Genomic DNA, 16056 nt, shown 5'->3' with positions numbered 1-16056 from the left:
TACAGGATCTACCTGCAGAAATCTGCTGCCAGTTCACATGGGTCTCAATCCACTGAAGGCAACAGGAGAATTTTCACTGATTTTAACAGACAGGGGAGATTTAAACAAATGTCACATGCAGAATTCATTCACACATCAAGCTCCAGTCATTGCTAAAATCCAACTGATTTGGAAGAAAATTGTACAGGCTTTTCTTTCTTGTTTCCAGCAGAGTGAATTGTATCCAGATTCTGAATGAAGATTTACCCAAAGGAAGACTCTTAACTGTCAGTAATGACTGGCTGCAATTATGCATGCATTCACAACATATGTGCTCACTTATTAAAAAATTGCCCATATAATAAAATAGAAAAAAAAAAAAAAGATTGTTTTGGTTTGAAAGAACAATTGCACACACTGAAGTTGGCTTCTATATTAATACAGCATCAGCAAATGCTGTAATTAGAAAGTAAAAGGCAACCAGAGGAATTGTTAATAGCATTGTGCAGTTCTTAGGCTTCTAAAACTTAAATGCTTCTTTAGGGAAGTGATAATGTTTTCATGTGATCCTTTGACTACAGTAAAAATGCTAAAGACCCATTCCCACAGGTGTCTTATGCTATAACCTGGGTTGGTTTTGGCTGGGGTAGAGTTAATTTGATTCAGAGTAGCTCATATGGGACTGTGTTTTGGATTTTGCTGGAAACAGTGTTGATAACACTGGTATGTTTTAGTTATTGCTAAGCTGTGTTTGCACAGCCTCAAGGCCTTTCCTGCTCTCACCCCATCCTACCAGCAAGTAGGCTGGGGGTGCACAAGAATTTGGGAGTGGACACAGCCATGGCAGCTGACCCAAAGCAATATTCCATACCATATGGCATATAAAGCTGGGGAAGGAGAATGAAGGGGGGGACATTCAGAATGATGGCACTTGTTTTCCCAAATCGCTGTCGTATGTGATGCAGCTCTGAAGTCCTGGGTGTGGCTGAACACCTGCCTGCCCATTGGAAGCAGTGAGTGAATTCCCTGTTTTGCTCTGCTTCCACGTGCAGTTTTTGTTTTATCTGTTAAACTGTCAACCCACCTTTATCTCAACCCACCTTTTTCCCCCCTCACTATTACCTTTCTGATTCTCTCCCCCATCCCACTAAGGTGCAATAAGCAAGCAGCTGCCTGGTGCTTAGTTGCCAGCTAGGGTTGAACCATGACATAAACACACGGGTATATTTGCAAATTGCTGTTTTCTACAATGCTATTCTGAATTTATCACTATTCCAAATTAATTTCTCTGTCTCCAGAAATGCATTAGTGATTTTCTTTTCTTAAATGCAAGATATTTATTATTTTTGCTATGATCCACTCCCATGCCGAATTAGAACATAAATGAAGGAGAATAATATGCTGCTTCAAGTACAAAGCCAAAAATACTTAGGTTCAGTACAGAGCAGGCAGGCAATGCATTAGTTCAATGCACATTTCTCATCTCTGCTGGGAAAGGATTTCTATGTTGGCACAGGGCACCAGAAAAATTGAAAGAAATCAACATTTCTCTATCAAGAGACAAGACTCTTCTATTCTGGTTTGATACCAATAGAGATTTAATTTGATGATAGTTGACCTCCAGTGTGAAAACCAGCCACACCCAAAAAAAAAGCACAAAACACACAAACCACCCCCCACTCCCCAATATCTAACAGGCAAGACTACTAATTAGAGTAAATGCACAGAACAATTCAGGGCAATTGGAAGAAAAGGTCAAGACTGTGGTGGCACAAGTTATGTATTTCAAGTAAAGAGGTGGAAAACTGAACTGGAACTTCATTCTAGAAAATAGTACAGGAATAGTCTTGAGACATGTTCATTTTCAGACATATCTGGAATGGGGGGACAGACCCTGGGAGAGAGAATTATATATAGTATTTACAGTCCTGCAGGATCTACTGTCAGGGATATTCCCAGCTGAATCACAGGAAAGCTGGTTGTTGCTAGGCTCCTAACTGCCTGAAAAAACAGGGATGCATCAGAGCAGGGGAATTGCTTTGGTCTGGTGCAAACCAGAAGGCACAGGGTATATCCCAGACTCTCCCAGAATACCTGGTGAGCCCAAGAATCACAAGTGGTCAAAAAGAAGGTAATGAAACAAATAGCAACTGCTTGATGACAACAGAGCTTTTCTGCCTGCCTTGTTCTTCCTTCCCCAAGAGCAGTCTCAGGAATAGATTTTCTCTGGTTCTTCACAGTACTGCTGGATCACCTCGGCAAGGTCAAGACACCGCAAAATTCGCCATTTCTCAGCAGCCAGCTCCTCCTTGGAGACCTGGCCCAGCAGTTTCTTGGCAAAGAGGTTCTGATCCTGCATGAAAAGGCCCACAGAAGACCTTGGGGCTTCAGGGAAATTCTCCAGGCAACCACTTGTGAAACAGAAGTTGATTTTCTTTTCACGTCTCATCCCTGGTCCCCTTTCTTCAATCCAAGTCAAGGGTCTAGTGTGAAGGAGCAGAAAAAAAGTATTAATTAAGAAATTGAATCAACAATTCTAGGTTGTTTTCTCAGTATTTGCAGAAAATGCTCTAATAAATGCACCATTTTAAAATATCAATTATTGCACATTTAGGCAATGTGTCCTGACCAACATGCCTTGTGGATAGAACTCAACAGCAGGTAATAGTCTTAACTCTGCCACTGTTTCATCCTATGACATTCAGCACACCATCTAAGCTCTGTCCAGCTTTGTCTTCCCTATGCACAATGTGAAGCAAGCAACATCAAGCCACGTCATAAGGAAGAGGTAAGTCTGTGGGCTGTTTGTGGACTTGTATGGAAAGTGCAGTTAAATGTCCAAAAATTTTGTATATAATTCAGTCACAGCTAAACTCAAATGGCCCTCAATGTCTAGTCATTCCTCCAGCAAGAATAGATTTAAGTCACACAGGTACATAATCATGACCCAGGTGCTACTGTGTGAGCTGGACCCCAGTGGACAAATTCACTGACACAGACACAAGTGTCCATACTCTCTGAACTTTTAAAATGTTTCATTCTCATCACTGGGAGCACTGTGCTGATCCTAAAAATTATACCTACACAGACTCTCAAGAAGGGCTTTCTTAATCAGAGCAGAGTCCTGTCTTACACCAACAGGATAGCACAGTCTCCAAACCAAGGCTGGGGAACTGGCTATTGACTTGCATAGCTCACACCTTCCTTCCCAACTTCCCATCTTGGCTGAGGGGAAAGGAGCCATGGGACATGCTGTGCCACTTCATGGGTCTTAACACAGTCCTTCCCAACTTCCCATCTTGGCTGAGGGGAAAGGAGCCATGGGACATGCTGTGCCACTTCATGGGTCTTAACACAGTCCTTCCCAACTTCCCATCTTGGCTGAGGGGAAAGGAGCCATGGGACATGCTGTGCCACTTCATGGGTCTTAACACAGTCCTTCCCAACTTCCCATCTTGGCTGAGGGGAAAGGAGCCATGGGACATGCTGTGCCACTTCATGGGTCTTAACACAGTCCTTGACCCAACACTGCAACGCCTTTGAGGAATGGCCCTCAACATCAGCCACAGTCACAATGCTCCCTTCCTGGTCTTTTGTCAACTGCCTGAACCACACCATTGCCTTTCTGCAGCTCATTCATCAGCACTCACTACTGCCTCTGTTTAGAGGATGCACATTATTTTTCTTACTTGGTTATTGATGGCCCTTCCACAGTTCTTTATAGCCTACTTTAGTCTGCCACTCACAAATGATGAAGGCATCAATAGCCTGGAAGAATAAATTCTGTCTCCAAGTACTGCCCATGAAATCTTCAGTATCATTAGATCTGGAAAGAAAGTCCTTATCAATCTGCCCTGAACACATTCTGCAGAGTGCTCAGCTTAATGTTTCTGCCCCTCTCATATTTTATGCTCCAGGAATCAGTTTCTATATTTACATAGTCATATCAATTATTCTTTCCTCACCTGTACTTCCACATCTCCACCACCTCCCCCTACAAATTAAGTATGGCCAGATGAACCTGATTGAACAGAATGAAAGAACGGGGGAGGGGGTGGGGAATATCCAAATCACAGCCTACAAGAATGAACAAAAAAATTCTCAGAGGACTAATAAATGCAAAGGCAGCATGTGTTTTAGGAAGTCCCAGAGCTACATGTCACTGCAAGCCGGAAGGGTGTTTAGGGGCCATATTGCTCAGTGTTTTCCACGTTCCCATCCTACTTCCCTGAGGTAAAGGCTGTTGATCTGGGTAAGAGGCAGGCTGCTGAGCAAGCTGGGCTTTGCTTTGACTTGACAGAGCTGGTTTTATATTCCTATGATAGTAAAGAGTCAGAGAGGGTTGAGGCCGCTTTTACTCAAAGCTGCTTTATCTCAGGTGGGTAGGCATGAAGAAACCACTGGGCAAGCACAGGCAAAGATTTACATCATGTAATAGCAAGGAGCTCTTGGTATGATCCAAAACAGGCCCTGTCGGTGCAGGATCACCTCCCTGGGGTGATCTAGAGCATATGCACACCAGTGATCAGACTCAAGTTTATGATTTCTGCTCTAGCTTGGGAAGCCACTGAACCAGAAGCACAAACATGCGGAGTGGGAAGAATTTAACCAAAGTGATTAGAATGACTGATTTAGATCAGTGAGCAGGAAAATGTTGGATTTACTAATAGATTTATCTTCTTCTGCAATTGGATTTTTAGTCATAGTCCCAAAGAGAGATTTATTCTACTTGATTGGTAAGCAAAATGTATTCATTTTTAATTAACAACTTCTACTCTGAAATAAGCCTCTTGTTTTGCTATAAAGATAAGTATGTTGTATTTAAGCAGTTTTGTAGCTTAAGGAACAGATTTGTATTTTATGTCAGAAAATTGTGAAGGGCTGTAGCTTTTTTTGGGTAAATAGACAATTTACCCACTTTCATTAAAATTTGTATCAAAGTATTAACTAGTTACAGATATATTTAGTTATTTAGAAGTGTTAGTAGAGTTACTTACAAGCAACAAATCCAACGTTTTTGATATCTGAATAAAGCCAGGTTACATATGTTGGGTAGTTAAAGAAAAAGAAAATTTAATCAAGCACACAAACCACCTTTATACTGACTATTTGCAAAGCAAACATTCTGCAGTGAAGAAAATACCCTGATTTTCTATGGCCATTTTGTCTTTCCAAATTGTAAACTGATAGCATTTTCTCAGCTACATTGAAAAAGACTTTTTGCTTTTCTGATTCCTTTTTTCCTCAAATAATGAGTGGAACTTGCTGGACTGCAATAGCTCAACAAACCAATATGAAGCAAATATTCTTTGTACCGCCACAAAAATTAAGCTGGTTTCATGCTTGAAAGAATTCTGGGTCCACTCAGCTTAAAATTTCATGCAGCAACTTCTGCAGAAAGCATCTATTACATCATTTTCTAAGAATGTTCAATTTGAAGATATCTTATTAGACTCTGTAAGCTTAGCTCTCCATAAAAATGGAAATTCAAATGTTTCTTGTCAGTATATGTTTAGGAAATATCTTCAACTTCTTTTAAACATTTTCCTTTTAACTCTTTGAAAATGCCAATATTTTTACTTTATCATTAAATCAATGAGAGGCCTCCCTTAGCCTGCATGAGAATTAGACAATTGGACCCTATCCCTAGTTAGCATTAAAAGAAATGCTGCCCAAATCATTATCTCTCCAGCTTGCACTAAAAATTGATTTCTGACATTTACTGAATCCAAGCTCTGTAATCCTGGGACAGGAACAGCAGTCCCAAAACAGACGCGCTGTCAGTAGAGGTTTGGCTCTTCCTGGATTAGTCAAGAGAGGCTGTCAGCTCAGCTGTCTTGGACACACAACAGAGGCAGAGGTCATCTCTCAAATAGCTGGGTGCAGGCATTAACACACCTCCAAAATCCACCCAGAGCCAGACAAGCAGCGAGGGTGGGCTGTGCAGTGGAGACAGACTATACCCTTTACACAAATCCCTGCTTAACAAGCAGAACGCAGGTTCCTGCATTCTGCACCTGCTGTATTTTCCAAGGCAGAAATAGGATGAATTAACCTGATTTCTTAAGGTTACTGAATTCATGTCTTTCAAAAAAGGATGGGATAGCTCTCATGAAAGGTACAGACCTTTCCCATCCTTCAGCAAAATAAAGGTTGGGCAAATTAGATCTGTAACACCACCATCATTACTGCTAGGTTATAACTTCACTTGACAGAGAGTGGGCCAAATTCTCTACTGCAGTAACTCCCCTGACGTCAGTGGGGGAAGGTCAGCAGGAAATATGGCCCCAGCACTGAACACAATACAGGAACGCTATGTAATTTTCCACCCACCCTAAATTAACCCAGAGGCATAAAACTGACTGTCCCCAAAGTTATTAAAACACTTATGGTGAGAAAACACTGATCCATACAAATAGTAGTGGCCAAGATAAGCAAATATCGGTTAGTGTTGAGGAGCAGGGAAAAAAAATAATCCAGAACCAGTTCTGTATCCAGCAAATATAATAAATAGCAGCTAAGGACTACCCAGGAGACAGGACAGCCAGGGAAATGTTTAAACCACCCACTAGTTCCATCTGCTGGAATTAGTTCAAAATCTCACCCCATCTAGATCTTTACAGCTACTTATGTTACTAGCAAATTGCTAAGAGGGTAAACAGAGCTTGTATACAGAGTTCTGTCCTCTCACAACTGCATTTTAAAAGGAATTGGAAATGTTGTTTTATTTAAAGAGAGAGGAAGATTGCTAAAACAAGATGATAATCCCATGATAAACTGCAATGGGGTTCGTAGAGCAGCTGATGAAATGCTTAAGCAGACCTGTGGTGAAATTAAGAGTTTAAAGGAGCCCTGATTAGTCACTCCCCAAATAGTCCTTCAGGTTACTACTTTAACTACAAATTTATCTAAAACGCTGGGTTAGGGTTGGGCTTTTTAAGAGGTCTATCAGCATATCTGCAATCTAAAAAAACCCAAAAACATCACCATTGGATAATTTCTCTCTACCTTTTCATATCAGATAATTCTCAAATTGTATCTGGTTGCTTTAAACTGATGTTGTAAGTAACTTCAACTTATTTGAAAGGACGTGAACTTTGCACAGATGGCCCAGAATGACCAAACCTGAGAGTTTCCACCATTCTCTGGACCAAGCTGAGTAGTCAAGCGACAGAATGAAATATTGGGGATTTACTTTGTAGTTATGATATACCAATTTTTAGCAAGGCTATTAAAAATATTCTAGTTGATAGGAAGGATATTGTCACTGCATATGAAAAGGAGATAAAACTCAATATTATAAAATGCATCTTTAAAAGATATGTACACTTTCATGGTAGCCTCCACCCATGCTGTTTCCACAAGAGGGGAAGAGAATGCAGAACTCCTGCAGGCAGAAGTTCTGCAGATGACGAGGAGCCTGGTTCATGTGGTGACATAGACATTACTCACTTCTTGTTTGCCGTCTGAAAGTGAACAGTCATTCTGGAATAATTCTTATCCTTCTGCTTCTCTCTGGTGGCAGAGGTAACAGTGAGGTCTCCAAAGAGGTCAATTAGCCACGTCAGACGGGCAATTCCACTGAAAGCTGGGAATCCTGATTTGTTTTCATCAAGGACACTACCTGGTGGAATAGAAACTCTTGAGGACCAGGAAATAGAATAATGCCTTCTGCATAGGAAAGGATGAAGAAACTGCAGTGTTGCAGGGTTAAAGATCAGGGTGTAGAAAGGTCAGTGAATGGACTGAGTAGGAAAGTCAATAAACACATTTAATGTCGAAATGGATCAGTTGATGAGCTATGGCAGAGGGCTGCACAAAGTACATATACAACAAACCCTTCAGGACACGGTGAGGACAGAAGGGTGTATGTGGATTCAACAAGGGAATTATCCAGAACCAGTACCTGTGTATCTACTCAGTTTATAGACAGAGTTTTGTGTGAAAGGAGTGAATGAAGCCTGGAAGCACTGACATCCCTAGGGAGCAAATACAGATGGACTTTGATTTCTTCAGAGTTACTGACCTGTGAAATGCAAAGTTCCCTTCACCAGGTCTTTCCCAGCCACCTCTTTTTTCAGCTGCTTATACTCTTCAGTAAGAAGTTCAATGTGCTCCACATGGAGTACTTTACCTGCCATTAAAAAAACCAAAACAAAACCACAAAAAACATCAGGACAGATTAAATAAAAGTTTTCTGTGTGAACCAAAGTCATGTCTAAACAGTAAAGGCTTCACTAGCCACCAGTGTGAACTCACACAGAAATATTCATTCATTTCTCAGAAAGTGATGTCAGGAAGAAAATCAAACATGGAAACATGGACCCTGTGCTGAAGTATCAATTTGGGTTAAGGATTTTCAGGAGCCAACAAAGACAGAGACTGCAGGGACAGTAACCACTACGTTTAACAGAAACTCTGTAATGAAACCCAGTATCCAGCTAAGCCTGAAACATGAGTCTTCAGAGTAACAGATGGATTAATTCTTGGCTTCTTTCCCCTCACATTTCCTTGCTCTGCATTTTTCATCCCAGGGCAGTAAGAAAGAAAAAGGAAGGGGTGGAAATAAAGCATAATGCTCAGACCCAGATTGGAACAATTTTTTTAAGGAATATCTCCCTCCAATTGCAATTAATTGGGCTACTTTGAAATAGAGGTTATCCAATACAACTTAAATATGTCCTTCATTCAGTATGTGTTTCTCTGGAAGATTTCCAGGAGAATCACTATAGGCTGCTGATAATAACTGCTGCTACTTCAAGAAAAGAGCCATAAATTCTGCTCAATGTGAAACCATTTGGTGAGCAACAAGGCAGTAATGTGTTGGTACAGGGAAACAGGAAAGCAGAAATCCTACACCTCCAGTGTTTCAGGACAAAAGTCACAAAGCAGATCTTTAAGAAGCACTGGTATAAAAAGTGCAGCTTGTCCAAATGATTTGCACTCTGCTTCTGACCAGCACTGCTCTGCCCCTTGCAGCCCCATTCATCCCTTTGCACCACCGGGATGGGACCACATGGTTTCTGGAAATAAAGAGATTTTGCTTAGAGACAAGCTGTCTTTCAGACAGGGATGCCTTGCTGGCCTACTGCATGAGCAGTTGTGTGTGGCTAGCACATCACAAATGCTAGAAGCTAGGAGAGCTGTTTACAGTTTCATTTCCAGGAGAGAGAGGACAGGAGATTGCACAAGTCTAATAGCTGCACTCATCCAATGTTTTACTATCACAGTGACAAAAGTTTTTCCTCTTTAACTGCATTCCAAGCATCACAAATAGAGGCTAGAGTTTTTGTGAGGGCAAACATAGCTTACTCTTAGCATTGACATTTATGTGTTTGTTCCCCTGTTGGCACAAGTCTTACATCCTGGACTGGCACATCTCTGAGACAGTCATACTCCCTTTTACATGATGACTAAAAGTAGGCTGGGGACTTGCCTTTGAGTTCAGACCCAACAGGCAAGACTGCTTACACTCCTGGGAACAAATGTGTTACCTTTCTGCTCAGCCATCTCCCAGAGCTCATGGGCTGCCTTTGCAGACAGTGCCATGGGGTACTCAACAAGGACATGTTTCCCAGCTTCCAAGAACATTCTGAAAGGGATAAAAGATCAGCCATTAAAAAGAATATTATCCTAATCCTCTCTCACTGTGCAAGCTGCTTCTCATTCCCACCGCCAGCTTCACATGGAGAGATGCACAACATGGAGTAACAGAAATAAATGGCAACTTTCTTAGGAAGGATGGTGTAGTGGCTACATCACACATTTAAACAGCAGAGGAGCAGGGTTTTAATTCTTCTTTTGCCACAAAATTCCCTCATTCACCTACAACAAGTCACTAAAATGCTACAGCATTCAGCACTGCAATTTATGACTTACAGACTTGCAAGCAGTTGGAGTGAGGCACTGGACTACCCTTCCACAACATAATCTATGAGGAAAGGCTTTAAATCCTGTTTAAAGCTGCCTGTCCATCAAACACAGACCTAGAGGTGTGGAAATGGAAATACTTGAGAAATTAATACATCTTAAATCCTACTCTCTTCCAGGGCTTATAGGTGCTCTAGGGAACTCACTATCATTCACTTCAGGCCTCTAATCTGGCAGTCTTTCCTCAGTGTTCATATCTTCTCCTGCAACAGCTTTACACAGCTCCTCTGTGCTTCTAAAATATAAGGGAAATGGGGAAAAGAGCAAGGGAAAACCCCCCAAATACCTGATGGTTTCTTCATGGCTTTTGTTCTCTGTGCTGATGAAGGCTGCATGGATGTCTTTGTTTCTCAGAGCATCTTCCAGGCTAATCTGCTTAGCTTCATTAATATTGCCAAAACTTCTCCTGTATATTTAGCATAAATACAACCAGAGTATAACTATCATGATCCATTTTTCCCAACCACATGTTGTGTAGCAGTACTTAAAAATTGTTCCCATGGACCACTGTCCATGTACTAGCAGTACTCAAAAATTGTTCTCATGGACCACTGAGTTCAACCAGGGTATAACAACCAATTTCCTATCCAGGAAGAGCATGAGCACTTACAGACAAAAGTGGAATGGAGAAGAGAAAAAAAATGGACCAGTATGCAGGTGGGGGTATCAGTCCAGAAACTGGCCTGCTATTGAACTGTCAAGTCCTTCTGATTTTAGTGTTTCAGTTTTTAATAAGAGATGTTGTGAAAGAGTGACCCTATGGGTGAACTTCTCCCTACCATCCTGGACAATGTGGACAAAAGCACTTGAGATGGCAGGGATGCACACAACTGCAAGTACAGACAAGCAGGAGAGGGACCAAGCAGATGCTTGGTTATGATGGTTAACCCTGCAACACACACAGCATGTCAGTGCTAAGGGGAAAGCTCTCTTGGGCAGCAAGCTGAGCACAGCTCCAGCTGAAAATGAAACACACAATCCCTCCAAAAGTCCCTTGCATTAATACTGACTGGAGCAGGCACCCTGACAGTGCTAGGATAGGTGACAGAGGGCAGGAAGGCAGGCCACAAGCAGGACTTGAAAGCAAAGAGAGGTGGTGATTGTGTGTGACTGGGATCCAAGGAAGATTACTGTGAATCATACATTTCAAAAGCATTGCTCCTTAAAAAAAGACAATGGTAGAAACTCTATCTTCATTGCTCTTCAAGGCTATCTGTAGCACTAGCAGAGGCATCAGAGAAACAGAAGCGTATATGGTAGGAATTAAAGTGGGTTACCTGATCAATCCTTTCTGTCTCAAACAATCCTGCACAATTTAAAAATAGCTGGAAAAACACATTCACAATCTGAGACCCATTAAAGGTACTGCCTATTTCAAACTTTTCTGCTCCACTGTAATGGGTCAAACAGTCCAGCAGGAATGCTCAGAGGGAGATCCATACTAAATTTCCACAGTTCCAAACTAGTGAGAAAAACTCATTTTCTCTAAGAAGCGTAAGAAGGATAAAAAGCAACCATATTGCATGTAGCAAATAATGGGATTTTCTTTAGATATCTACAGGTTCAATACCTGGTTTAAAAAATACTAGAATTTTATTATGAATTTGGAGTATTGGGGGCATTAAAACATGGTTTTGCAAAATAACTTTTTAAAACTCTGTAAAACCTTTTTCTTAACATTTCTAGAAGTGTCATGCAGACACGAGAACATTAGTGCACTTATTGTCTGCACTACCTTAAATCTACAGGAAATTCCAGTCAGACAATCTATTTTTATCACACAGATTCTACAGCAAGAACATCTCTCAGTTTTTATTTTAGTAATTTCTGAAAGATATCTCACTAAGGTAACCTATTTGTTCCCTCTTGCAAAGCTTTCTGAAATCACCTCTGAGCTGCCACTCAGAATGACAGGTGCATTTGCATGACCTTTCCCTTTTTGGCTTAAAAAAGAAGAATAAACCACTGCAATATACATATTAGACATGCTAAGATAAAATTTCTAACCTGGATACAAATCCAAAGAGTTTCAGGTGCTCAGAAGGACTAGAAGGCATCGGATTCATCAAGTCTCGGATTCGTGCCAAGCCAGCAATTCCAACTCCAACCACCACTGTCCCAAACATTTTGCTAATCTGTCCAAAAGAAAAAAAAAGGCAACTTTTTTTTTTTTTTTTTTTTTGGTAACAGGGTCAAGTGCAACTTGGAGGGAAGGTGTGAGAATGGATACTCTTGAACCCTGCTTTCATAGCATTATTCAGGTGTCAGCAACCAACTAACAGAGATGTGATGTTATAGGCTAGTGAGCTCACTCATATCCATTGAAATGGGATCCACCAGTTCAGCCTGTCATAGGACCGGTCTTGATATTTGTATTTAACAGCTATTAAATCACAGCTCCAGCAAAGTTCTTCCTTTCTGTGAATAGAAAGCAGACTTCAAAAGTGAGACATTCTTCTATTTATATCGCCACTTCCAAGCTGGAAAGGAGCCAAAAGGTTCTGCAAACCCAGCAGAGCTTTATATAAAGCCTGCTGACTTCCTGAGCGTCTGCAGCACGGTGCCACACAGACAGTCCTAGTGCTCAGCAGCATAACAGGAATATTTTGGGACAGGAAGCAGAGAGCATCTCTGTGTTCCCCATGTAACCATCGACACATCCTGCAATACCAAGCTGTAACCAACCACTGAATTTTATCAAGATGCTTGCTTGACATTTCCATGCCCAAAGAAAGCTCTGCCATCTCTTTAATGACAAGCAGGCATCTCTAAGATTTACATCTCCTAAATGAAATTGCTGACACAACCGCATAATATGGAAGTTGAGACAGGCATTGCACTCACTGGCTGGGCTGCTGGGCCTCTGGCAATAAATTCTGTTGGTTTTATGACCTGCTGTTCATCTGTGGAAGCACTTGACAACTGATGAAACCTTTCAAACCTGCACTGTTCCAGCATCCTGAGGACTAGCAACACTTTGAAGATTTACAGGAAAATGGCCTAAAATATGCTAGGTCAGATCAGACTCTCTTCAGTTTTTGTTCCTTCTGTCTCATAAAAACATCCCTTCAATCTCTGTTTCTTCTGTTTCAGTCTTCTTCCTGCCACTGCCAATCCCTTCACTTGAGTGAACTCTTTAAATTGTTTACATTGCTTGGCTGCAGTCCTTCACATCTTTCTGAGATTGAGATGGGTAAATGGACAACCCTACTTAAGTCCTCCTTGTGCCTCTTGTCTGACAGGATGACAGTGCAGCAGCAAAGACATAAGTGACTGCTCTGGCAGTGCAAGAGGTTGACAGCTGCTGGCACAAAGGAAAAAAAGATCCCCTCTGTGGATATTCTCAGTTCAGTCAGAGAGAAAAAGAGAAAGATTTCTGCCAGGCTAAGCCTGGGAAAAAGTTGAAGAGGAATGTAAACAATCTATTATCTTGCTTTCCGTTCATATTGTTTATAGATATGTTCTACCACACTGACCTAAGTCCAGTGTACCAATGAGGTGAAATGTTTGTTTTTATTTTAAGACCAATGGAATTAATGTTCACGATGTTCTCTATAAAAGAGAGAGGTGCTTTTGAATAAACATTCATTTGCCTTCTGAAATTTTACAAGTCATTTTGTCCATCCCTGGCTCAACAGTGTCACCCCTCTCCAATCACATGCCATGTCTGTATTTTGGCTTTCCTTTAAGCTCCTGCCTGTGTTGCTGAATGCCCCTCACTTTATACATGCCAAAAAGACACAAAGGTAAAACACCGAGCAGCATGTTTTGTGTAAGAAAATAAATTAGTGATATATCAAAGAGTTCTCATGGGGAATTACAGCGACATTTTATTACCAAGTATTTGAGGTATGACATGGTGACACTATTCACCAGGAAAAAGAAGTGTGTAAGACAGGGGCAGGGGGTGGGGTAAGGGAGGGCAACGTAACCACAAAACTCATTTTCAGTACCACACACAGGCAGAGTCTTAGTCTGGGCTCTCCATCACATTTCCTTTTCTCTGTGGCCAAAGACAAAAAGAGACAGACTTGCAGAATGACCTCAGCTGGAAGGAGCCCCAGAAGGTCACTCAATCCAAATCCCACTCAGTTGCACTAGAACCATGCTGAGTGCTGACTGCCCCCATGGCTGGCAATCCTTCAACCTCCCATGCCTCTGCCACAGTGTTTGACCACTGCCACAGCAAGGAAGTTTTTTAGTATTGTAAGGCTCCAAACAGCCATGATCAATGAGACTTTTAAAAGGGCTTACGGTTGTTCATGTACTCTGAGTTAGATGCACAGGAGAAATACCAAGAAGATACTCTCAAGAGGTCAAAACAACAAAAAGTATTTTACTGGTAGCTTTAGGAATCAGACAAATTTGGCAAGTTTAGGGCAACATTCAATCAACAGATAACACTTTTTAAAGCATTAACTTGGCTCATTCAAATTTGCAAACTCAAAGACAGCTCAATTTTAAGTTACTCAAAAGTCCAAGAAGAGGGAGTTAGAAGAGAAAGCAAGAAAGAAAGAAAAATAGAAGAGATATAGAAAAAAACAAACATAGCTACCAGCTCCTGGGTTCCAGCAGTGCATAGACATACATTCCAAGAGGCAGTACATTCAAGACATCTGACTGCCTTGTGTTAGGCCTTAAATACCCCTTGGCCTTCCTGGGCCCTTCCCCCAGGTGGGGCTTTTGTCATTTGGCCACTCAGGAGCTGAGCTAGGGGTCCCAGAGGTGGGCGTGGAGCATCGCCTCTACTGTGCCAGGGATTGGCAGCCACTGCCAGGCTGGGATACAGGCTCTAGGGTGGGGGTGTACAGGGCAGGGCACTGCCCCTTCCTCCACACACATACAGCCCATCACATCTCGAGACATCAATCTTTCCAGTCTCTCAAAAGTCCAGCTTAAAAAGAGCTGATCAGGAGCTTACTTTAAGTTCAGAAATTTTCAAGGTTAGTGGAGTGTTGAGCTGTTAATATTTTCCCACTGCCTTCAGCGGGATCGGGAGTTGAGTTGTACAGCAAACAAATTCCCCTGAACCTCCTACAGTTATGTTGTTTCCAAGAACTACTTTTTTGTTGTTGTTTGGTTTTGATTTTTTTTTTTTTTTTTTTTTTGCTGGTGAGCTGCTGACCTCTGCTCCAGCAAAGCAGAGAAAGTGGGGGAGCTGACTACCTTCTTCAGGGAACAAAGAATGTCTCTCTGCAGATGCTCAGGTAGCTGAATATCAATATTTTTGCCTCTCCTCCAAAAAGAATTTCCTGGTTTCTTCTGATCTCCTCAAAACTAACGTTTAAGAGTAGCAAGAAGATTTCAACCTAAGAACAAGACTTGTTACTGTGCAACCTGTTGCCATAGCAACCAACCATTTGGTCCAGGTCAAGGGTTCAGTGGCTAATACACTGAAAGAGAGAGCTATTAAATGTATGGTCCGGAACCTTTGCTTACACACGTAGCTAACAGAGAAACTGCTGTGTTTGCATCCCTGCTGCGGCTTTTTATTACCCTCATTTTGCTCACACACCAAAATCTGCAGCTGCTCAGGGAGGAAAAGTAAATTAGGTGTTTTTCAGAACTGTTACAAACCAGGTAAGACCAGAATAGAGAATTCTCATCTGGGAGTCCAGATGAATATATAAAAGTTTACCTTTTTTTTCAAACCTTTACAAGAGGATAACAGCCACAATAATATTTCAAGTAAAAAATGATGAAGTAGGAAACCCAAATCACAAACTGCTCTGCCTGCCTTTCACATCTTTTTCTTAAAATCAGTGATCTCTGCTAAAGCTTTAATAAAAAAATATTTCAAAGGCATTTTCAAGGCTGCTGAGCTTTGATTCCTGTCATACTGAAAAAAAATCATACTGTAAGTGATGCAACACTATCCAAAAGCATTTTCTCCAACCTTTCCTAATTGGCTGCATGAAAGCAAAGAGAGCTGATGAGAAGATTAGGAAATGTCTTTCATGCTCACATGCTGTGACTAAGGAATGTCTCTCACATCATAGCACCACCCACCCTGGCCGGGTTGCAGGCAGCTCTGCCAGGCTCACCATAGTCCCCTCTGAACTGGGACAGGGGATGGTGGCTGACACTGCTGCTGTGGAAGCTCTTCCCCACTGACAGCCAACACAAGTGGCTCCTCTTACCAAGGGA

The 16056-nt window shown here is 41.6% G+C and overlaps 1 protein-coding gene across 1 annotated transcript in view; it reads right to left on the bottom strand.

Moving 5' to 3' along the window:
* Positions 1-2077: 2077 nt before the first annotated feature.
* BLVRA (biliverdin reductase A) overlaps positions 2078-16056 on the bottom strand; it is a 35644-nt gene continuing 21665 nt past the window's right edge. The window contains exons 2-7 of the mRNA XM_021531477.3: positions 11917-12044; positions 10196-10315; positions 9474-9571; positions 8006-8113; positions 7432-7603; positions 2078-2462 (exon numbers count right to left, since the gene is read on the bottom strand). Of these exons, the coding sequence (XP_021387152.1) occupies positions 2189-2462; positions 7432-7603; positions 8006-8113; positions 9474-9571; positions 10196-10315; positions 11917-12035 (891 nt within the window). The 5' untranslated portion in view covers positions 12036-12044 and the 3' untranslated portion in view covers positions 2078-2188. The remainder of the gene's footprint in view (positions 2463-7431; positions 7604-8005; positions 8114-9473; positions 9572-10195; positions 10316-11916; positions 12045-16056) is intronic.

This window comes from Lonchura striata, chromosome 1 (assembly GCF_046129695.1).
Source record: "Lonchura striata isolate bLonStr1 chromosome 1, bLonStr1.mat, whole genome shotgun sequence".
NCBI classification, from domain to species: domain Eukaryota; kingdom Metazoa; phylum Chordata; class Aves; order Passeriformes; family Estrildidae; genus Lonchura; species Lonchura striata.
The sequence above is the reverse complement of the archived record's forward strand: the minus strand, read 5'-3'. Positions and strand labels throughout refer to the sequence as shown.